We start from the raw sequence: 24,091 nt of genomic DNA, 5'->3' as shown, positions 1-24,091 counted from the left end.
AACATATTTAAAATTTATAATTTAATACTTTTTTTTTACCCCCTTAACCATTTTAAAATGTACAGTTCAGTAGTGTTAAATATATTCACATTATTGTCAGTTGAATCTCAGAAATTTTTCATCTTGCAAAACTAAAACTCTACCCATTAAACAACTCATTTCCCCCTCCCCTACCTCTGGCAACTACCATTCTACACTCTGTGAATTTGACTACTTTAGGTATCTCATGTAAGTAGAATCATACGTTATTTTTCTTTTTGTGACTTGCTTATTTCATTTAGCATAATGTCCTTAAGGCTTTTTCATGTTGTAGCATATGACAGGATTTCCTTCCTTATTAAGGCTGAATAATTATATTTCATTGTACATGTATATCACATTTTGTTTATTCATCTGTGGATGGACATCTAGGTTGCTTCCACCTCTTGGCTGTTATGAATAATGCTGTCATGAACATGGTTATGTAAATATCTCTTCAAACTTCTGCTTTTAATATACCCAGAATTGGGATTGCTGGATCATATGGTAATTCTATTTTTAAATTTTTGAGGAAATCGCCACACTGTTTTCCATAGCAGCTGTACCATTTTACATTCCCAGCAGTGCACAACAGCTCAAATGATTTTTTTGATTGACTAGGTAAACAGTTGTGCCTTTTGGAAAATAATACTAAATTTTTTCCCTCACTTAATTTTAGTTATTTTTTTGTATCATATGTTGATGTTGGGAATATCTCATGCATCTCGTCAATTCTAAGATGCCATCAGTTGTAAGATGCACTCGTATTTTATGTACTGCCAAGAGAAAAAAGCTACCAATTAAACAACACACGTTGATTATAAGATGCATCCCAATTTTAGGAACAATAAAATGTGAAAAAATGTGCACCTTAGAATTGATGAAATACTGGATAATAATGATAGTAATGTGCCTTTTCCTTAAAAAATTGATAAGGTCAAAATCCATAGTAGGATATATTTAATTTCTGGCTAAGCCTGACAGACTAAACATACTTTTAAACTACTTCTTCCTGAAAGCTCACTAAAGTAACATTAATGGATTTTAAGAGGCATAAACCTGCAAAGAGAAGAGGATGAGACACAGCAGATGAGAACAGTCAACAGTTTTTAGAAACTGAATGTTTGAATGAATCAACATGACTTTGGTTATCATGGAAGAATTGGTGAGAGGCATGTGGAAGGTTACAAACAAACAGGCAGTTAACCTAAGAGGAAAAAAAAATGTACAAGAGAGGAAGCCCTGGTACAGTACATGATTTAGTTGTGAACAATGTTTACATGCTTACAATAATCAATACTCATTATTGATTTAATTAATTAATTATTTTTTTTTTTTTGGCGGTACGTGGGCCTCTCACTGTTGTGACCTCTCCCATTGCGGAGCACAGGCTCCGGACGTGCAGGCTTAGCGGCCATGGCTCACGGGCCCAGCCGCTCCACGGCATGTGGGATCTTCCCAGACCGGGGCATGAACCCGTGTCCCCTGCATCGGCAGGCGGACTCTCAACCATTGCGCCACCAGGGAAGCCCTTGATTTAATTTTTTATTGAGGTGTTGAAGGAAGAAGAAGTGAGAGTGTAGGAGTGGTATAAGAAAGCTAAAACTTATTTATTTATTTTATTATTATTATTATTTTTGGCCGCACTGTGTGACCTGTGGGATCCTAGTTCCCTGACTAGGGATCGAACCCATGCCCTCTGCAGTGGAAGCATGGATTCTCAACCACTGGACCTCCAGGGAAGTCCCTAAAACTTATTATTTTTAACAGCAAGTCAACATTGTCTAAAATTGATAAGTTAAAAAAAAATGGATAAGTTAGGAATTAGCAGCATAGGCATGACATTTAGAATTATGAAAGGAATATCACAAAAAACTGTTTACAGTGCTTTAAAGTATCTGTGTAATGAGGCTGTTGAATCAGGAGACTTATTTTTTTTTTTTTGGAGACTTATTTTTATTAGGCACCTCTTAGTAATACACATTTAAAAAAATTATGTATGTCTTTTACCTTAATAAAAAATTTTTAATTAAGGGAAAAAGGAATCTAGTGTGGTAATATTTATGTTTTTCACTCAGGGCTAGTCAAGCAGTATAATCCTGATTAGAAATGAGTGAGGAGAGAACATTTTTACTGCCCCATGTGAAAATAGGTCACTTAGAGCTGCTGTTCTAAGTGTTAGATGTTCACTCTGGGTAGATGACCCACCTCTGCCCTGGGGAAACATTCATCAATATTTAAGTGCTATTACTAGTCAGACACAGTTCTAGGTATTGGGGAAACTGAATAGATAAACCAGTATTCATTTGTTTGTTTTCCCTCTTTACTTCTCTCCCAGCTTTTCAGTAACTGATTTAAATTTGACCTGGAGCAGCTGAGTCTTTTGGCGATAAACAACAGAATGTTCAGGTTCTTCAGGACATTGGTGGCAGTTCTTGTTGAGCATCGCCTCTGTGAATATGATCCTCTCTAAGTGAATCCTTGCTCATACAGCTAGGGCTGGGGAGACACTGGCATAATCTTTCCATTAGGCAGTCCCAGGCAGGATGTTAATTAAGAAGGATATTAAATTCCTTCTTAGAGGAATTTAACAGCTAAATGATGCTAATATAAATGATAGTAATTATTTATATATATTTATATATACTTTACAAAACTATTAACATCTTTTATCTCATTTTGTTGTCCACCTACAAGATGAATGTTATTCCTGTTTTACAGACTGAGAGGGTTTAAGTGACTTACTCAAGTGCATATTGGTAGGTGACAGCTAGAATTTGAACTAGTCTCTTAACTTCAGTCCTGAATTCATTCTGTTATGCAAATATTTTCCCTTAAAAGACTATGGGGAATGATTTCTGCCTTAAGGAAATCAGCAGTTTTCTGATAAAGATTCAAGTGGGCCCCTGCCTGGTGTCTGTGTAGAGTTGTCCTTTCAGTAACTCACTGAGGTTAGATCCTGAATGCCCTAGACAAATGGTTCTATTTGTTCTTTTTCTTTTTTTTCCTCCCAAAGATCAGTTTTCCCTTCCATTAGATTTTTTACATTTTTCTTGGAGTGGAGGAGGAGTAGGGTAAGGTTGGAAAGGGGGTGTATGTTTCATATGGCTGAACCAGGAATAGTTTAGAATTAGCATATTAGAATATTATATCTGGGTACCTTCATGCCTGTATCAAGTCCTCTCTGAAAGTTTTTCGGTTCATGGTCTCAGATTTATCACTTCCTCTCTTCCAGTTGTTACCACCCTAGATTAAGGTCTTGTTTCATTTCATGCTTAAAGTACCACAACATCCTTGATCTCCCTTGTTTCATTCTCTCCTTGGCTTAAATCATTTGGGCAGTCATATACAGATCAATCTTTCTTAAAAAACAACAGTAACAACAGTTTTTTTATTATTTATTTTAGCTCTCTACTCTCCTTAAGTCTAAATTCCTGTGCCTGCTCTTTAGGATCCTTCATACCCTATTAACCTACCCATTCAGAATTATTTTTCATTGTCCCCTAACATGTACCCTTTATTCAAATCAGGCAAGTCTGTCTCCTGAATGTATTTAAGGTCAAACCCATTCCTGTTTCCTGACTTTAGCTTGTAGTTTCTTCTATTCAACCTCTCCTTTGAGGTCCAACTGAGACTTCCTTGATAACTATGGTTAGCAATAAGCTCTCCTGTTCTGGCTGCATGTATCACTTACTATTTATGTCACACATTTTTTGCTACTTCACTATTATCTTTAATACAGTATTGTATACTATCTTGCAGTGTTCTGTAATTCTTTCTCATGTATAAATTAACCAGAATTTAAATCTCTTAACAGGAGAAACCAGATCCCTCACGTGCCTAGAACAATCCTTGAGCACATACCAGACACTCATTAAATACTACTTATTCCAGTAAATATACCCATGTGGCAGAGTTTACTGGTGATAACAGATGGATAAGAGTTATTGTGAAAATGAATCTATGTCTCTTTATTTTTATCAAGAATGTACTTGATACTAATTTTTACATTTCTTTCTTCCCTGCCTTGTTTTGGTGACAGGCTGTTGATGATGTGAAAAAAGGTTACATCAAAGCAGAGGAAAAATCCTACCAATTACAGAAGCTGTATGAACAAAGGAAAATGGTCATGGTAGGTTTATGTCTCCATAATCTCTTTATAAAATGCCCCTTTTTATCTCTTTTTTTAATGTAATTTAATTTTATATTGGAGTATAGTTGATTTACAAAGTTGAGTTAGTTTCAGATATACAACAAAGTGACTCAGTTATACATATATCCATTCTTTTTCAGATTCTTTTCCCATATAGGTTATTACAGAATATTGAGTAGAGTTCCCTGTGCTATACAGTATGTCCTTGTTGATTATCTATTTATCCCTATTTTACATATAGTAAAATATAGAGTGTATATGTTAATGTGTATATGTTAATCCCAAACCTCCTACTTTAATACATATAGTGTATATATGTTAATCCCAACCTCCTAATTTATCCCTCCCCCCCACCGTTCCCCTTTGGTAACCATGAGTTTGTTTTCGAAGTCTGTGAGTCAGTTTCTGTTTTGTATATACATTCATTTGTATTATTTTTTAGATTTCACATATGAGTGATATCATATGGTATTTGTCTTTCGCCTCCTGACTTCCTTCATTTAGTATGATAATCTCTAGGTCCATCCATGTTGCTGCAAATGGCATTATTTCAATATTCCATTGTATATATGTACCACATCTTCTTTATCCATTCCTCTGTTGATGGACATTTAGTTGTTTCCATGTCTTGGCTATTGTGAATAGTGCTGCAGTAAACATTGGGGTGCATGTATCTTTCCGAATTTTGGGTTTCTCCAGATACATGCCCAGGAGTGGGATTGCTGTATCATATGGTAGTTCTATTTTTAGTTTTCTTTGGTTTTTTGTTTTTTTTACTTTTTTATTGACAGAATTTATAGCAGTTTCATATTACAGAAAAAACTAAGGAGATAGTACAGAGTTCCTATCTTAATATGGTACACTTGTTATATATTAACTAAAGTCCAACAATTATTAATTTCCTTAGGTTTTTTTTTTACATCTTTATTGGAATATAATTGCTTTACAATGTTGTGTTAGTTTCTGCTGTACAACAAAGTGAATCAGCTATGTGTATACATATATACATATATCCCCATATCCCCTCCTTGTTGAGCCTCCCTCCTACCCTCCCTATCCCACCCCTCTAGGTTGTCACAAAGCATTGAGCTGATCTCCTGTGCTCTGCAGCAGCTTCCCACTAGCCATCCTTTTTACATTTAGTAGTGTATATATGTCAATGCTACTCTCTTACTTCGTCCCAGCTTCCTCTTCCCTCCTCAAGTCCGTTCTTTATGTTTGCGTCTTTATTCCTGCCTTGCCACTAGGTTCATCAGTACCGTTTTTTTAGATTCCATATATGTGCGTTGGCATACAGTATTTGTTTTTCTTTTTCTGACTTCACTCTGTATGACAGACTCTAGGTCCATCCACCTCATTACAAATAACTCAATTTTGTTCCTTTTTATGGCTGAGTAATATTCCATTGTATACATGTGCCACATCTTCTTTATCCATTCGTCTGTCGATGGACATTTAGGTTGCTTCCATGTCCTGGCTATTGTAAATAGAGCTGCATGAACATTGTGGTACATGTCTCTTTTTGAATTATGGCTTTCTCAGGGTATATGCCAAGGAGTGGGATTGCTGGGTCATATGGTAGCTCTATTTTTAGTTTTTTAAGGAACCTTCATACTGTTCTCCATAGTGGCTATACTAATTTACATTCCCACCAACAGTGCAGGAGGGTTCCCTTTTCTCCATACCCTCTCCAGTATTTATTGTTTTATAGATTTTATTTTTCAGTATTTTTAATGAAGTATAGTTGATTTACAATGTTGTGTTAATTCCTGCTGCACAGCAAAGTGATTCAGCTATATATATATATATATATATATATATGTGTGTGTATATATATATATATATATACACACACACACATATACACATACTTCATTTTAATATTCTTTTTCATTATGGTTTATCATAGGATATTGAATATTGTTCTCTGTGCTGTACAGTAGGACCTTGTTGTTCATCCATTCTGTATATAAAAGCTTACATCTGCTAACACCAACCTTCCACTCCATTTTTCCTTCAACCTCCTCCCCCTTGGCAACCACCAGTCTGGTCTCTGTGTCTGTGTTTCTGTTTCGTAGATAGGTTCATTTGTGTCATAATTTAGATTCCACATATAAGTGATATTATATGGTATTTGTCTTTCTCCTTCTGACTTCATTTAGTATGATAATCTCTAGTTGCATCCATGTTGCTGCAAATGGCATTATTTTGTTCTTTTTTATAGCACTGAGTAGTATTCTATTGTATATATGTAACACATCTTTATCCATTCATCTGTTGGTGGACATTTAGGTTGTTTCTATGTGTTGGCTATTGTGAATAGTGCTGCTATGAACATAGGGGTGCATTTTTTAAAATAAATTTATTTATTTTATTTATTTTCATTTTTGGCTGTGTTGGGTCTCTGTTGCTGTGTGCGGGCTTTCTCTTGTTGTGATGAGTAGGGGCTACTCTTCATTGAGGTGCGCGGGCTTCTCATTGCAGTGGCTTCTCTTGTTGCCGAGCACAGGCTCTAGGGGCACGGGCTTTAGTAGTTGTGGCACTCCAGCTCAGTAGTTGTGGCTCGTGGGCTCTAGAGCACAGGCTCAGAAGCTGTGACGCACGGGCTTAGTTGTTCCGCTGCATGTGGGATCTTCCCAGACCAGGGCTCTAACGCATGTCCCCTGCATTGGCAGGTGGATTCTTAACCACTGCACCACCAGGGAAGCCCGCATATATCTTTTTGAATTACGGTTTTGTATAGATATATGCCCAGGAGTGGGGTTGCTGAGTCATATGGCAGTTCTATTTTTAGTTTTATGAGGAACCGCCATACTGTTTTCCACAGTGGCTGCATCAGCTTACATTTCCACCAACAGTGTAAGCATGTTACATGCACCACAACTAGCCACCACAACGCAGCCAAAAATAAATAAATAATTTTATTTATTTATTTTTTAAATTAATTAATTGTATTGGAATAAGAATGGAAACAAGTTAGCCACTGAACTTAAGCCCATAGTCTTATATCTAGGTGGAATAGTTATTTTATCACTCATGTAACAAAAAGGGAACCATCCACCAATGTTCTGCATACCAACAGGCTGAAATAGACAACACAAAAATCTTTTAAATAGAATTAAGTTTTGGGACTTCCCTGGTGGTCCAGTGGTTAAGACTCCACGCTCCCAATGCAGGGGGCCTGGGTTCAATCCCTGGTCAGGGAACTACATCCCACATGCCACAGCTACGAGCCTCAACTAAAAAGATCCCGCACACGGCAACGAAGATCCCGCATGCTGCGGGGCAGCCAAATAAATAAATAAATAAATATTTGAAAATAAATAAAAATGTTTTTTAAAAAATAGAATAAAGTCTTGGCAGAATTTTGGTAAAGGGAATTTTGCTATGTGGGAGACAGGATTTTAAAACTCAACTTCCACCTCTTCTTTAAGATAATGGTATTGTCTTCTATATATTAATGCATGATTCTGACCAACACATCTGCATCTTCTACGAAAAGGGCTATCCACCTCTGCAATAGTTCTTTGCCTTTGTCAAAGCCAGCAGAATCAAAGTAATTTCATAAGGCCTTCTGAATATGGAATACAGATTGTTTCTTTGCACATATAGCACTCTAAACACACTAGCTTCCATTTATACATTTAACAGAAAATATTTGTTGAGCACCAAGTGTGTGCCAGGCACAGTGCAAAGTGCTAGAGAAATAAATAGGTTTGGGTTGTTCTGTGGCAAAATATAGAAAATCTGAGTTTAACAAGCATAGTAATCTATTATGAAATTATTTTTTAGACTCAAGTTTTTATCTTGTAATCCTCAGTTAAGAACACAAGTGCAGTTAGTACATTGATAGGTTTCCCCGTGGGTCATCTGAACTGAGTATAAAATATGCTTCTCTTGAAAACCTAGTGCCGGTGTACAAGTGTTTACCGGCCCCATAATACTGCAGTCTTATTTTAAAGACCTCCCCCCTGACAAAAGTTTGGGTTTTATTCAGGTATCGGTGTTCAAAGACATTAGCCTAGTCAATGGTCAATACATTGAAACTACCACCTCAGATGGACCCTTCAGAGCCCGTAGGTCTTGATACCATTATAACAACTTAGCACAGTTGATAGGCCTGAGATTAGGCCGTATCACTACGATTAGTTGCCAGATCACTGTGAGACCTTCAGCAATTCACAAACTTGTCACTTTCAGTTTCTTTTCTGTAAATTGGGGATGTTCAGGTTGTTAGCTCTCAAGTAGAATCTTGACAAAATATTCCAAAGTTAACAGATAAATAAGCTTTGTCTAAGTTCCCTTGCTCTCCGAATACAGAGGACAGCTCATACCTTTGCCATAGTTTGTAATACCCAGTGTGATCAAAATGTTTTTGTTTTTTACCAGTTTACAAAGTTAGATTGAATCTCAAATTAGGATGGTTGAGAATATAGTGTACATAAGACTTGTTTTTTCTTTTTTCTCTCTCTCTCTTTTTTTTAAGTCTTTAATATTTATTTATCTTATTTTTGGCTGCGTTGGGTCTTCGTTGCTGCACGTGGGCTTTCTCTAGTTGCAGCGAGCGGGGGCTACTCTTCGTTGCGGTGCACGGGCTTCTCATTACAGTGGCTTCTCTTGTTGCGGAGCACGGGCTCTGGGCGCGCAGGCTTCAGTAGTTGTGGCTCGCGGGCTCCGTAGTTGTAGCTTGCAGGCTCTAGAGTGCAGGCTCAGTAGCTGTTGCACACAGGCTTAGTTGCTCTGTGGCATGTGGGATCTTCCCGGACCAGAGCTTGAACCCGTGTCCCCTGCATTGGCAGGCGGATTCATAACAACTGCACCACCAGGGAAGTCCCTCTCTCTTTTTTTTCAACTCTCACACAAGCAGTGAACATGTGTAACTTATATCTTGCCATTGTTGAACTGACAAATAAAAAGTTTCTGGGTTTGGGGTTCCCTGGTGGCGCAGTGGTTAAGAATCCGCCTGCCGATGCAGGGGACGTGGGTTCGAGCCCTGGTCCAGGAAGATCCCACATGCCGCGGAGCAAATAAGCCTGTGCGCCACAACTACTGAAGCTGCACGCCTAGAGCCCGTGCTCCACAACAAGAGAAGCCACTGCAATGAGAAGCCCGCGCACTGCAACGAAGAGTAGCCTCCACTCGCCGCAAATAGAGAAAGCCTGCATGCAGCAACGAAGACCCAACACAGCCATAGATAAATAAATAAAATAAATAAACTTATTAAAAAAGAAAAAAAGTTTCTGGGTTTGTGTTTATCAACATAATTTTTAATGATTTCACAAAAGGCAGTATTATGTGGAAGTCAGTGTTTCTCAAAGTGTAGTTGCCAGCCCAGTTACATGGGAATCACTTGTCAAGCCTGCTCAAAATGCAGATTTCTGGAGCCCACCTCACATTTACTAAACCAGAACCTCTACGGGTATGACCTAGAAATATTTGTGAAGATTTTTACAGAAGCACCCTAGTGAGTCTGCAACTTCAGGTGCTTGAGAAACACTACCCTTGGAATTTGGGAGAGTTGGCTTCCAAGTTTCCTCTCAGGCCTTTATTTCAATTTTAGATCTGGTTTGACCCTTGGCAGGTTGTTTGGGAGAACAGAGAATTCTCCAGAATGGACCTCCATCCCTCACCTAAAGTGTTTTGCTCTGTTAAGTACTGTCTCTGCTTTAATAACCGTCCTGTTTCAGTATTTACCTATCTTGCTGAACATTGAACATTTATAAAATGTCCCATGCCATACCTGTCCTCTTCTCTTGCCTGATGTGCACCATCATCTAAGTGGTATACAAGTCAAGGAAGGTAATTTGGGATACATATTTAGCTACTCAGAATTTAATATGAAAGGAGAATAGACAGGATAATTTTTTGTTTGAAGTACATAGCTACACCCTTATGTAAACATGTTTGAAAACAAAAATTAACTTTCCTTTGGAAATTTGGATGTATGTAAAATTTTAAATATTTCTTCTCTATGTTTTCTGCAAATCGAGGAATGTAGAGATTGCCCACTTAAAACTGAGAAATACTACCTGACCTGATAATCTCTGGAAAACCTTAAATTTCCCCAATGACACCTTACCTTAATGGAGCCTTTAAAATTTTTTTTTAAAGCTGTCATGTATTGAATACCTAATTATGTACTAAGTACTATGCTAGATACTTTTCAAGGTCACAAATAACTGTATGGTACAGATGCTATTATTATTTCCCTTTTTTTAAAAAAATTTATTTTATTTATTTATTATTTTTTTTGCGGTACGCGGGCCTCTCACTGTTGTGGCCTCTCCCATTGCGGGGCACGGGCTCTGGACGCGCAGGCTCAGCGGCCATGCCTCACGGGCCCAGCCGCTCCGCAGCACGTGGGATCCTCCCGGACCGGGGCACGAACTCGCGTCCCCTGCATTGGCAGGCGGACTGTCAACCACTGCGCCACCAGGGAAGCCCTATTATTTCCCTTTTTATGGAAGAGGAAACAAAGGCTCCTAGGATTTAATAATTTGCTAGAGTTCAAATAACTTGCCCAAGGTTACAGAGTTAGGAAGTTATGGGTCCAGGATTCAAGCCTGGGGCGTTCTGGGCCCAGGCTCTTGATCACTACTCTGTGTTGTTTGCTGCTTGTTATAACCCCAGAAGAGTTCTCTCCTATCATCCTCTGCCTGTCATATTTACCAAAGTATAGATAGTAGCCAGCGATTTATTTTTGTTCATAGTGCCAGTAGAAGGCCTAAGCAGTTTATCACTGGTTCAGGATGGGTGATGGTCAAGGGGGATGGATGGGGTAATGGAGGGAGACAGAGAAGAAAAATGATGCAAATGAAGTATTTTGGCACTTCTGTATTGACCCTGTCCCTGTGTTCTTGCTACCCCTTTATAAGTTTTCACCTTTAAAGTTGCTATTATTTTACCCAAGCAGAAGTAAATACAAAGTAGGGAAGGGAGCCTGTGGTGTAATTCTTTTTCCCCCTGGGCCCTTAGGTCTTCCCGGAAAGTCCCTGGTGGCAGTAGAGACAGTCTTAGGTGCCATTCCTTGGTACCAGAGCCATAGGTTGCCTAGGGTCCTTTTTGTGCCTGTCTCTTCTTTTCTCTTGGTGAGGCGGAAGGCAGCTCTCCAGTGTATTCTAACCTCCGTACCCATCTAGGTGAAATCAACTAGGGTGCTAGACCTTTGTCTTCTCTCTAACTCTCTGCGCACATCACCACTATGCCTTGTTCTTCCTGTGTGACATGCAGATGGGGGTGTCACACAGACTTGAGACTATTTGCTTGTTTCCCCGGCAATCACTGAGGAAACCAGGTCAGAGTCCCTGCATCTTCTTTTTTCCTTATCATCTTCCCCTATTTCTCTTCTCTCCTTCCCATTCATTATCTTTTACTCTCTCCCCTCTCAACTCAACATAGTGAGTTAAGTAAGAGAGAGGCCAGCCTTAACTGTAGAGGAGAAGGGACAAAGAGTTCAGAGGCCTCTCTGGGTCAGTCTTGGCGCATTGTACCTGTGAGGGTCACGTATGTCACTTGTTCTGGGTCTAGATGCTTTTTAAGGAGACATATATGCGGGAGACCCAGGGGCAGTGGGGCTAAATGGGACTAGTTGGTAATAGAGAAAGGATCAGAGGCCTAGAAATTAAACCTGGCTTCTAATCCTGGTTGTGCCACTTACTATTACCTGTGACATTAAGCAAGTCTCATTATTATTCTGAGTTTCTGTAAAATGACTAACTTTTAAAGTTTCCTTCAGCTTAAACTTTTTATGAATATGAGATTTGGGATAGCTTAATCCTCATCACTGAGATCATTCTAACTTTTGATTGGAGAAGAGATGAGAAACATTAGCTCTCTTACCTTAATTATAAGGATAGATTTGATTCCATCCCTTAGGTACAGTGAAAATAGAGGGCTGGACTAAATGGCATTGTGAGTTCCCTCTAGTCCTAGGGCTCTTGGTTGCGGTATCTCTTCTGGCTTCATTTATATATATAAGTAGAGAAAGAGAGCAGGGTTGGAAGTATGGAGTTGGAAGTTAGAAGGATAGTGGATCATCTAGGAGCCCTGTCCCAGCTTGGCAATGGACGTGAGACCAGAGGCAAGGTCTCCAGGTTGCGAGGTTTCTCTCGGTTCTTTTGTGTGCCATCGCAGCAGCTCCTGATGACGGTGTAGTTCCATAGTAACACTGTTTCTCTTTCCTTTTTTCTCTAGTACCTCAACATGCTAAGGACTTGTGAGGGCTACAATGAAATCATCTTCCCCCACTGTGCCTGCGACTCCAGGAGAAAGGGGCATGTTATCACAGCCATCAGCATCACGCACTTTAAACTGCATGCCTGCACTGAAGAAGGACAGCTGGAGGTGAGAGTTCATTTAGCATGTAGCTGGGAAGTCAGGGGGCATGGTCCAGGAACACCGGGAATACTTTGATACTCACTTGCTATGTTTTAATTCCTCCTTGTGGGGGAAATGATATCAAGACTGTTTTGACTGGGGTAAATAGGCTCTGGATCTACACTGCTCCTCACCTTCACTGGCTGCTTACACTGACTTTTATTCTTCTGTCACAGTCTTTTCCCTGAAATGATGTAGACATCTCTACTGATTTCTTTTCTGCTGTCTGGTTCAGAACCATCTTACCTAAGCTCCCCAGCATTCTCAAACTTATGCTCTTGTTCTCGGTTGTTTAGAACCAGGTAATAGCATTTGAATGGGATGAGATGCAACGATGGGATACAGATGAAGAAGGAATGGCCTTCTGTTTTGAATATGCTCGAGGAGAGAAGAAGCCTCGATGGGTTAAAATCTTCACACCATATGTGAGTGGTAGTTGGGGAAGCATGCACGGGGAAAGTAGATTGGGCTTAAAGTTCTCCTTAAGCTAAATGCGTAAATGGAGAGAGCTGTAGAGCTGTTGTTTTGAGATCTGAATCTGTTTGAATCCTAGAGCCCCAGGTTCTTCCTGACTTTCCTTTAGGCCTGAGTAGGATTGGCAATTTCATATCCCACTTGACTCACAGTTAACCACTAGAAGGAGCCAGAGAATAGCAGATGAGCCAGGCCTGGGTTTTATGGAGCTTGTTAAGGTTTTTCTCTAGGCTGAGCAAGTTTGGAAGGTGACTCTGGGCAGGAGTTCAAAGGCATGGTCCTTTGGTGCCTGGTCTTGAGAAGCCAGTGAGTGTTGCTCTGTTTTTTTTTTCAGTTCAATTACATGCATGAATGCTTCGAGAGGGTGTTCTGCGAGCTCAAGTGGAGAAAAGAGGTAATTCTAAACAATCTTGAATTGACCTTTTTATCTTTTTTTGTTTGTTTGTTTAAAATGTATAGTCCTGTGGCCAAATACCTGGGGCCCTCATCTCCATCTGTCTAGGAGTATTAGTTAGAGACTGGTTATCCCATGTGAGCCAGGATATTCTTCCAGAGAGGTTATTAGCCTTGGACGCTAAACGGACTATGCCAAAAAGCCCTTCTTCCGTCGTCTAGAGATTGGCCATTGGCTACAGGCTATTCCATCTCTCATGACTTCATGCACCCTCCTCTGCTTGTTTTTTGTCAGTCGCCCTCCGTGTTCTTCCTGACCCAGAAGGGCAGCTGTCCTCAGTTTTAGCCATTCTGACTGGGTGAGACGTGAAAGAGTCTGTCTAGGCTAACCAGGAGTGCGTGTGCATGAGAAGGTTTTTGCTGCTGCTTTCCTGCTGTCTGTATATGCCAGTGCTGGAACAGAATTTAAAACATTCAGAATAATTAGCTACTTACTCTCAGAGAAGATGTTTCCAAGGTTCAGAGGGTAAAGTCAGGAATAAGAAAATTTATATTCTTGGTATAGTAGAAAGAACATTGGGCTCTGGGAATCAGATCTGGATTCTCTCCCAGCTTTTTTTCTCTCTGTGATCTTGGACAAATCAGCCTCCCTGGATCTCAGTCTTCTCATCTTTCCTCATCTGTGAGACAGGAAGGCTGAACCAGATAGTTAATATCCTAGGTCCCTTCCAACTCTAAAAGGCTATGATTCTTGATGGAAAGTTATATCAAGTGAAGAGGCCAATCAGATCAAGTCATCCATCCAGTCATACGTTTTCTGTGTGAGGGGTTGTCTCTAGATGGGAGGAGATGAGGACACCTAAGGCTTCCCAGTAACTCTTTTCTTTTTTTCCTTTCAGAACATTTTCCAGATGGCGAGGTCACAGCAGAGGGATGTGGCCACCTAGCCTTTCGTTACCCTCTTCCCTTCTCTTCACCCTCATCCTCTTATCCCTTTCGTCTCCCATGTCAGACAGAGTAACCATTAACACGAAAGAAGAGAAAAAGGAAAAAAGTCATTATATTCAAAAGCCCTAAACTAAATATTATTAATAATCCCTCTGAATTTCATATCTCTGGAATTGAGCTGGTAGAGAACAACAGATGGGTCAGCACCAGGAGTCAACTGAGTTAAGACAGGAAAAGAAATAAGCCCAACCGACTCGCCAAAGGTATCTTTGTCTTTTCAACTGGGCCTCATACCAACAGACTCTCCTTGTACTATATTTTTAGAACTGGAACTATGAACTCCATCCATTTGCACTGTTCAGGCATATATATGTATGTATGTAAAAATTATATATACACAAATTAGCTGCACGTATATACATATATATATTTCTTTTTAAATTTCATATTGATGGCAGTACCTTTTTTAGCTTGTGTTTTTACACACCTTTCACTAGAATTCATGACTTCTCTCTTGCTCTCTTTATTTTGAAACAAACTTTAAAAAGGAAAAAAAAAATTTACAGGGAAAAATACCTCTCCTCATGAAGGACTCGAAAAGTTTACAACCTGCTTGGGTTTTTCCCCCCTTTTTTGTATTGAATGAAGATTCTGGATCATGGGTTGCCATAGAGTCTGAGGAGCAAGGAGCATAGTTTCTTTATCTTCCAAGAGGCTGCTGGGGAGGAGAAAGAGGTGTGTTTCTCAAGGGCAGCAAGGCTACAGATCTGCAGCGAGAGTCTAAAGACTTGGTGTGGTCTCTCTTGATTCCAAGACAACTTTCCTGGTCCATCTCTGTCTCTTCCACTCATGGCTTTTAGCCACATTCCACATCTTCCTGCTTCCCGAGGGCCCCCTGTATGGTTTCCCTCAACAGGCCTAGAATGAAGGGGAGGGCGGGCTCAGGAGGTTGACGCCACAGACACCTGAAACACTTAGTGGTCATGATTTCCCATTTCCCCGCTCGTTCTGAAGCAGGGATGGTACTCGGGACCAGAGTTAAAGCTGATACCTTTAGGCACAAAGATTGGACTTAAGTAGGGGGAGGGAAAGAAGAAAGTCCCTATGAATATAAGCTTTTCCCTACTCCATTGCTGACCAATAACCACCCATAACTATTACATTCTCTGTGACTTCCTTAAACGCCCATGTTGGGGAAGGATCTGACAGCATCCCCAAGGCCTTGGGGAAACTTGGAAGGGTCGGTGGCCCATGCCGGGCAAACCATACCCCGTCCAAGCCAGCTGAGGACCCAGGAAGGAGCAGTAGTAATATGGTTGATTTGGGTTGGATCTCAGCTTTGAATTAAAAGGAACCTGAAGGAAAATCTTTTTGTCCCTCAAAGAGCTCCTCATCTGATCTTGCAGTTAGACCTTTTGAGACCTGAGAGCTACATGCCAGGATCTGGGGCCAGGGCTGACTGGGGTAGAGCAACATTCTCAACCCCCAGCCTCCAAAGGTACTGCATTGGGAGCTCTGATGCAGTCAGGCTCCGATGCACCTGAAACATTTTTGAGCCTTCTTTACTTTTTTCCTTCTCAACCTTCTAAGCAGAAACCTCCATAGGATGACATCTTTTGCTTTGTCTAACTGGGAGGCAACCATAGTTGGTTGTAGTCGACTCCACTGAGCAGTGTTGGGGTGGTTTGAAGTTTCTGTTTTTGTAACTTGTTTTTGCAGATTGTTGTGAGGCCACTTTGCTTTCTCTCTCACTCTGTTGTCTTGGCAGGCGCTTGCCCCAGGGGGTGTGGGATCATATAGGACATCCTATCTTTCCTCACCTTCTCCAAACCCAGGTGGAATCACAGAGTGCAAAATGTAAGAAAGCTGAATGTTTAAAATTGCAGGGCGTGATCCCTGATTTGGAGGCTTTGGCACAGAATTAACTTCTTCTGGCTTAAATGAATTTAATAATGAGCCAAGGGACCCTGGAAAGAAGGTATGTTGATTGCCCACTCCAAGATGCTGAAGAGGCTTTTGGCACCAGCTTCGTTCAGACTTTAAAAATAGCAGTTTGCCCCTATTCCTTCAGAGTGGGAGAGGAATGAACAAATCCGGGAGTCCGTGGGAAGCCCAGATGCTGACCTGTGATGTGAGAGTAGCGGGGATGCCTTTAGCGTGCATAGATGCTGCTCCTGTGTCGTTCTGACCTGGCACTCACTTGGTGCTTGGAGATTGGGTGAGGGCCCTGTAGGTAGTTAGCCTGTTTGGCCCCTGCTTGAGGCTGTACCACTAACAAAGCCCCAGCTACAGTGAGAAGGGGAAAGCAGGGAAGCCCTGGAGGACAGCGCCGCCTTCTCTCCCACCCACAGCAGCATCCTGCAATGGAGGCAGAGGTCGCTGTGGCTGTACAGCTCCATCCAGTCAAGCTCTTCTTTGCACGAAGCAGTGTTAGTGTGATACCCTTTCCCCCTTGCTCTGCACTTCCTTTCTTGAATCCCTACCACCTTTCTCAGTCCAGGGTTCTGCCCAGGGAGTCTTCTGCTCAGTCTCTTTTTGCAGTTTGTCTCCGGGAAATAGAGAGGCTCCCCTTTCCCCCTACTTTGCCCCAGCAGAGCCAGCAGGATCTCTCTGATCTCTTGTTGTCCTCCCTTCCCAACGGAGAGTTTCTATCCATAAAAACTCAGAGTTTTTATGGATCAGGAGAAAATGCAGGCCCTGAGACACCTATCCCTGCAGAAAGGGTTCCCTTGGGCCATGCTTTGGGTTTTCTGCTCCTTATATTTTTATTTTACTCTCCATTTTTCTGCCCTCCCCTTGCCCTAGGTCTAAGCTCAGCACAGGCGAGTGCTCGGGGCAGCTCCTAGGCCTGGACAGCTCTCAGGGAGGAATTAGAGAAATGTTCAGCATCCCCGTGCCTGGCCTATCCAGTTTCATCCTTTAGTTACGCAGGCCAGTAGCTTCGGGTTATCCCCTCTTATATCTGCAAACCCAATGCTTGGAGCAGCAGCTCTAACAGGAGGTGATACCTCTCTCTTTCATTTCAGAATTTGCCAGCTTAGGGGCCTGGCTCTTGAAGGCAGTTTTCTTAAAGGGGACTGCATCCTGGGTGACCCGAAGTCTCCAGACCTAGAGGGACAACTGTGCCCTCCCTTCTCTGCTTCATGTTCTCTGGCTGGATTGATTCAGCGGTAGAAACCATTTGGTCTTTTGCACCCCAGCATACCGCTAGGTTCCTTCCATAGTCACTGTGTCACATTAGCTTCCTTTTGGAGGGAGGGTGATGTGGTTAAATACTCAGAGAGCAGAGGCAGTGGGTGCGCATCTTTAGTTCCCCATCTTCCGGTTTCACCTCCTGCCCTCCTCTTGCCCTAAACCTGAGCACATCGTGCCAGGCCTCACTCATACAGGATGGTGTCAGCTCACTCCTCAGCAGTAATCTAGGGTGTGTGGGAAGCTTAAGGCTCTGGGGAAGAACAGAATCGAAGAGGGGATGATGTGGGTGGAGGCACTGGCCAACTAACTGCTAAACTTGGACACCAGTTTTATATCACATCCCCCTTTGTAAGCCAGTGAGCAGGGCTTCAGTTTTCCCCAGACCATGCACACTTTTAATTTATTTGAGAGAAACTCTAATTGTATTTTCACTGCAGTATCTTGTATTTTTTATTTGTGATTTAAGAAATGTGAAGAGAAAATACACAGACACATAATGGCTAACAGTGTTTCTTTCATTCCTTGTTCTAGAGCTAACCACTCTAAAATTGTTTGGTAATGTCACTTAGTGTAATTAATTGTAACATATTCTTTTAAATAAATTGATTTATTGATGAAACTATTCTTTGGTTTCCTAGACTTACAAATCCTTCGGGTTGTGTGGGAAGAGGTGAAGAAAGACGTTTGAGATTTGAGTTTGAATGATCAGTCTGAAAATGGGAAGGAACATCTGACTAGTTCTCCTGACCAACTAGCTAGTGAGGCGGTTGTTTGAGAGCAGGAGATGGGGAAGGGTGGGAAATGGAGAAGCTGGGAGGCCCCTGGTCCAAAGTTCTATTTCCAGAAAATTCCTCCTTTGAAAATTCCTTCTTCCCCCTCAACCCTCAGGGCTGGTTGTGCCAGCTTGCACAAACTCCACGTTAAGACTCACAGGACTTCTGTTCCTCAGCCTTATGCAGATAGAGCCTGGCAGAGCCCTTGGGACAGATCTTAGCACTGTCCGCCTGCCCCCAGCCACATGTATATACTTTTTCATTTTTTAAGTTACTTAGGAAACTTCTCTCTGGAATCTGAACTGAATGGTACCTCTTACCCCTAACGAATGCCAGCTCAATACCGTGTCCTCTGGGTGATTATATTCTCCCCTCTGCCCACACTCCTGAGAATAAGCGTGGTCTTGCATGTTCTTTGCTTTTGCGGAGGAATCTCAGGTGTTGTAGCCTGAGTACCTACTCTTAAGGATGCCTACCCTACTCTGTCTGTGTGTTAGTTTATGGGCTGAATCTATTCTGAAAAGCTCAGCATTTGTGTTAGGTCGGATATTTAAAATTATTTTTTATAAACCTTCCTGTTTTGTTTTTTTAATCCCTAGCCATGTGCTTTTGCTCCTTGATTGGAGACCATAAGAGCAAGGTGTAGTTTGACATTTGGTTTGGCAGTTCGGGGAGAGACATTGCTGTGGGTCTCTCACTGAGCCGTCAGCATTCAATAATTGAAATCTGGTAAATATTACTGTGCTAATGGGGAAAAAAAAATTTTTTTTTCTTTAACAAGGGAAGAATCCACAGAGAAGTAGAAAGTGGAACTCCAGAGTTAGAATTATAGAAGTTAAAGTCAAACTTTTATTGAACATCTACTGTGTGCAGGGTATTGTGTTAGATACTGCAATAGAGACAAAAGCGAAGTAAGAGACACTGTGCTAACTTGCAGCCTCTCAGAGGAATGACCATATGACCTAGCTGTGGAAGGGTTAAGTGCCGGAAGGACTAGAAAAGGAGGGGAGAAAGATGTCTGGGTGAAGGCAATGAAGGAAATCTTTTTTTTTTTTTTTGCGGTTCGCGGGCCTCTCACTGTTGTGGCCTCTCCCGTTGTGGAGCACAGGCTCTGGATGCGCAGGCTCTGGACGCGCAGGCTCAGCGGCCATGGCTCACGGGCCCAGCCGCTCCGCGGCATGTGGGATCTTCCCGGACCGGGGCACGAACCCGTGTCCCCTGCATCGGCAGGCGGACTCTCAACCACTGTGCCACCAGGGAAGCCCAATGAAGGAAATCTTGATGAAGAAAGTGAACTGTTTAGAATGAGCAGAATTTCAACAAGAAGGCATTCAGCAAGCTTTACTGAGCCATTATGTGCCAGACAGTAGTAATTGGGAATGAAAAGACATGGGTGTGGTGGGGATCAAACTTGGCCAGATGAACAACGCATAGTCCTGTTTGATTAGAACTGAATGTGTGTGTAGGAATAAAACAGAAGATAAGCCTTCGAAGAGCCTTAAATGCCAGGTGAAGTGCTCTACGTTAAAAAAAAGAAAAGGGAGGGGGGATTCCCTGGCGGCCCAGTGGTTAGGACTCTTCGCTGTCACTCCCGATGGCCCAGGTTCAATCCCTGGTTGGGGAACTAAGATCCCACAAGCCACGGCACAGCCAGAAAAAAGAACCAGAGAAGTTTTGTTTTTCATCAGCTCCGCTTTAGAAACACTGATATTTCAGAATACGTACAGAGGGATCAATTAGGAGACTGCCGTGATTAGTTAGTAAGTGGAGGCAGTGATAACTTGAAACGAGGGAAATGGGTATGAAAAAACTGTGGAAGTACAATCATTTATGATTTAGCATTAAACACTGAGTTGATGTGAGAGGAGTAAAAGACTCCCAAGGTTTCACGGCTAGGTGAACCTTGGGGAAGAAAATATTTTAGCTTTGGACCGATTATAATTCAGGCATGTGTGAGAAATCTAGATACAGGTGTCCAGCAGTTATTTCTTAATTATTTGCTGAGCACCTTCTAATGTTCTGGGCACTGATGAGGATGGTGGGGATACAGTGGTGATAAGGCAGAGTAAATACCTGTGAATGAATTCGTAGAAGACAGGTGTCTTCTCTGGAGAGCACGTTGTAGGAGAGGAGGAGGGGAAATGCAGAGACAGGTAAGGAGGATACTGCAGGCCTCCAGTGGGCGAGGGTGACCTGGACAGTGTTGATGGCGGTGGAGATGGAGAGACAGACGTGAGTACATCACCAATGCATTTTAGAGAACCAGTAGGGCTTTGCAGTGGGGTTGGATATGAAATGTGAGAGAAAGGGTGTGATCAGAGTTTTGGCCTGGGTGGATACACACTGGTGATCTTTACAAGCAAGGAGGACTGAGCGAGGAAAGGCACTACCGAAACTGAGTTCAGGAGAAACATTAGGTTAGAAACACATAGCTGGGAGTCGTTTTCACTGAGCAGATGGGAAGATGCAACCCCATTTATGGGGAGCAAGAGGGAGCTGACTACTCAGGGAGATAGACCGAAAGAGGGGCCAGAGAAGGGAGAATCTAAGAGCCGGGAGCTTGAGCCAGGGCTGCTCAAGTTCTCAGATTTGGAGACGAGAATGAGGCTTGGCCATGAGTGGCAATTCCTTCAATCACAAATACAAGCAGCCAAGGCTGTGACAGCCTTTGAAATTTTAGCAGGAGGATGAAAAGACAAAGGCAACCCTGAAAGTCAGAGAGAGGGTGTCAAGCTACTGAAGGGTCCAACCCTAAGGAAGCAAGACACTTTGCATTACATTCATACATTTTAAAGCTCAGAAAATACAGACGGGATGAGAATGCATTGAAGGAACGATCCAGGGCTTCCCCTGCCACATTCTCATCACCACGGTCCCCCCTAAGTGAGGATGTTTTTCTAAATGTCTGTTTTTGTTTCTAAAACTAGAAGGCTTCTCCCAATCCCTGCTACTAACCTGTCAGCTCCACTCTTCTGCCTCGAGAAGTTATTTTCCTTCTCTCTTCTCTTTATTCTGCCATTAACATTTGAACAGTAACTTGATTATTTTAGAAGAAACTGGTGCTGAGTTTCATCTTGTTTGGTCTGAAGTTAGATCCTATTGTCATCATTTTCTGTTTCTTCTGCATTTTATTACTGGGGCCTCTTCTGCTCAGAAGAGATGTTAGTGAACTTTGGTAGTTAGCAGAACTATCCCTCCTTTATACCCTTCCTACTACATTTGAAGCCAGTATGATGTCTGAAAAAGTCTGTGTTCATACAAGAAACAAGTTAGGAGCTTCCTTTTCCGTCTCAGATGGCCTCCTATGTTTTGCTGTCAAAGGGCCTGGAGAATCCCTGCCCAGATGTTGTTTTGACTCCCCAGCAGAACCCTTTGTGTCTTCTTCATCCCCATCATTCAACCTGACTTATCTACTGCTCCTCTGGAGAAAATCTGGCTGCAGCCTTGCAGGGAGAGGGGACAGCAGTGAGCAGTGACAGACAGTAAGTGTAGTCTTCAATGTTTGTGTGAAGGGCTACCACACTGAGGGGCTGCCTGAGATCTGGAAAGATGCCAGGAAGGAGGAGCCTTCCGAGTCCCCCCAGCTCCCACATCTCAGGAGAACCCACCAGTCAGTAAATCACTCTGGGAGATGCCCTTTGGTTTAAACCCAACCTTCCATCTCTCTGTCCTGACCAGAAACTGTTGCAAAGCCACGGTGAGCAGCTCAGGGGAAAATTCATAGTGTTAATACCAACTCCTGTTACCTTCCTCCTTGCACACCTCTTCCCATCTCTGACTGCACGCACATGCGCGCGTGCGCGCGCGCGCACACACACACACACACACACACACACACACACACACACACACAATCTCTATTTAACTGAGATTTCAGATGCTGCGTACTTGGCTCAGAATCCTGACTGGATTCTCTTTCTTCTGAGTAAGTCCCATCCTTGATGTCTTTCCAATCCGAGAGACGTTTTTTCCTGAAACAATGTCCACAGATAGTCCCTATAGTGCTGCACATGTTACTTCTGTTTTTAACTCTTCTTAGTTTGGGGCAGTTTAAGAGAAGGCAGAAGTATGGGGCAGAGTGAGGGGTGAGTTGTGGGGATTTACTCATCCTGGCCTCAGGCCAGATCTGGGCTGGAAAGTGAGCAACTTTATAAGCAGGACGTAATGAGGGTGGGGTAGCAGGTAGCTGCCTAGAAGCAAATGGCCCATATGTTGTGAAGTTAAAGACGATACCTGTGTGAAGCCCAGCCTGAAAGCAATTCACAGAGAGGAATCTAGAAACTGCAGGGACCTTAGGGCTAATGCGTCCACCTTCACTGCTCCAGCCTGCTAGATACTCCTTGGGATCTTTGCCTAAGGTCACAGAACAGGTAGTTGAAGCTATGAGACAAGCACCTCATGGGCTTTGGGGCCTGGGTTCTATTCCTGCAGCCATCCCTTAGTCGCTCTGTGACACTGGGTAAGTTAACTAACCTCCAAATCCTCCGTTTCCCTGTCTGTAAAATTCTGTCCTGCCTCGTAGGGCTGTTGGGAGGTTAAATGAGAAAATGCACATTACGGGCCTAGAACAGAATCACGTGCAGAGCAACTGCTTCATAAACGGTGGTGGTATAGTCAGCTCCCAGTAGCCCCACTGGCCGGGTGCTGGGACAGCTCCCTCACACGAACAAGGGAGAAGTGGAGGTCTGGAGTGTGAGGCTGCACGTCCTCAGCCTTCAGAAGGACAGGGCTGGATGCGGGAGAGAGGCCTGCTGACCTGCTTTCTTCCCTCTGTGCCCAGCTCTACAGAGCATTCCAGAATTAAGTCCAAAAGAAGGGCAGAAGAATAGGATCATGAAGCCGTGATCAGTGCCTGGACACTGCTCAAAGGCAAGGGCTGGGCCTTCCTGTTAGAGTTTTCTCTCCCAAACCTCACTCTCCTCACGTCCCTCCCACCCCGTCCCCGATCCATCCCCTACCTTCAACCTCCCAAGACACTTATTTGATGCTTTTAAACTTTTTCTTTATTTAGACAGAAAAGACCAACTCTTTAAAAGTAAAATGCAATAAATAAATAAGTTAAGCATAGAGAAGTGTCTGAAACGGACTCCCCACTCTCCCCGGACCACTCCCACCCCCACCCCATTTCTCTTCCCTAAAACCTCTTTCTAGAGAAAATGATCAGGTAATAAACCCCTTTAGCCCGCCCCACACCCCTCCTCCCAAATACCCAATTACCCCCCAAAGCAAAGGGAGAACTCAAGAGAGAGAGAAAATCCAAGGGAAACATTGTCTAAACCCCCAGAAAGAGAAATGGCAGCGTCCGGGCTGGGCCGGGCTGGATAACGCACGGGTGGTAGTGCTATTTACACGGAGGGGCCAGCAGAGACTGTAAACATTTTTAGGGGTTTGGGGGAGGTCTTTTCCTCGTGAAAGGAGGAGGGTCTCTGTGGCTGACTGGCGGAGAGGCAGCCCTCAGGGCTCCTCCACGTTCTCCTTGGAGGGGGCCCTTGGGGGAGGCAGTGAGTTTTAGGGCTGGGAGCCCAGGGTTCAGGGATATCCTACCTCGAGCTGAGGGTGGCCACAGGGAGTGTGACAACCAGCTTCTGAGAAACCCCGAATATGGGGGCGAGGCTGGGGCGAGGGTGGGCAGGGAGCATGTGGGAGGCCCCTGCTGCCCTCCCGGGCCGCACAGGTAGAAGAGGCCCGCTGCTGGGGGAGGCAAGTGCGAAGGCTGGGCGCAGAAGGCCCGTCACAGGAGCCCCAGCAGAAGGCAGATACC

At 42.8% G+C, this 24,091-nt stretch overlaps 1 protein-coding gene across 7 annotated transcripts in view; it reads left to right on the top strand.

Moving 5' to 3' along the window:
* Positions 1 to 18,179, top strand: part of SNX27 (sorting nexin 27) — an 83,865-nt gene extending 65,686 nt beyond the window's left edge. For 6 of the 7 annotated variants that reach the window (XM_060138642.1, XM_060138663.1, XM_060138649.1 and 3 more), the window contains 5 exons: positions 4,061 to 4,150; positions 12,365 to 12,514; positions 12,844 to 12,972; positions 13,356 to 13,415; positions 14,314 to 18,179. In XM_060138642.1, the coding sequence (XP_059994625.1) occupies positions 4,061 to 4,150; positions 12,365 to 12,514; positions 12,844 to 12,972; positions 13,356 to 13,415; positions 14,314 to 14,361 (477 nt within the window). In that variant the 3' untranslated portion in view covers positions 14,362 to 18,179. The remainder of the gene's footprint in view (positions 1 to 4,060; positions 4,151 to 12,364; positions 12,515 to 12,843; positions 12,973 to 13,355; positions 13,416 to 14,313) is intronic. The other variant, XM_060138635.1, reaches the window with a different exon arrangement.
* The last annotated feature ends 5,912 nt before the right edge of the window (positions 18,180 to 24,091 follow it).

Source organism: Lagenorhynchus albirostris, chromosome 2 (assembly GCF_949774975.1).
Source record: "Lagenorhynchus albirostris chromosome 2, mLagAlb1.1, whole genome shotgun sequence".
NCBI lineage: Eukaryota > Metazoa > Chordata > Mammalia > Artiodactyla > Delphinidae > Lagenorhynchus > Lagenorhynchus albirostris.
This window is presented reverse-complemented; position numbering and strand designations above follow the sequence as displayed.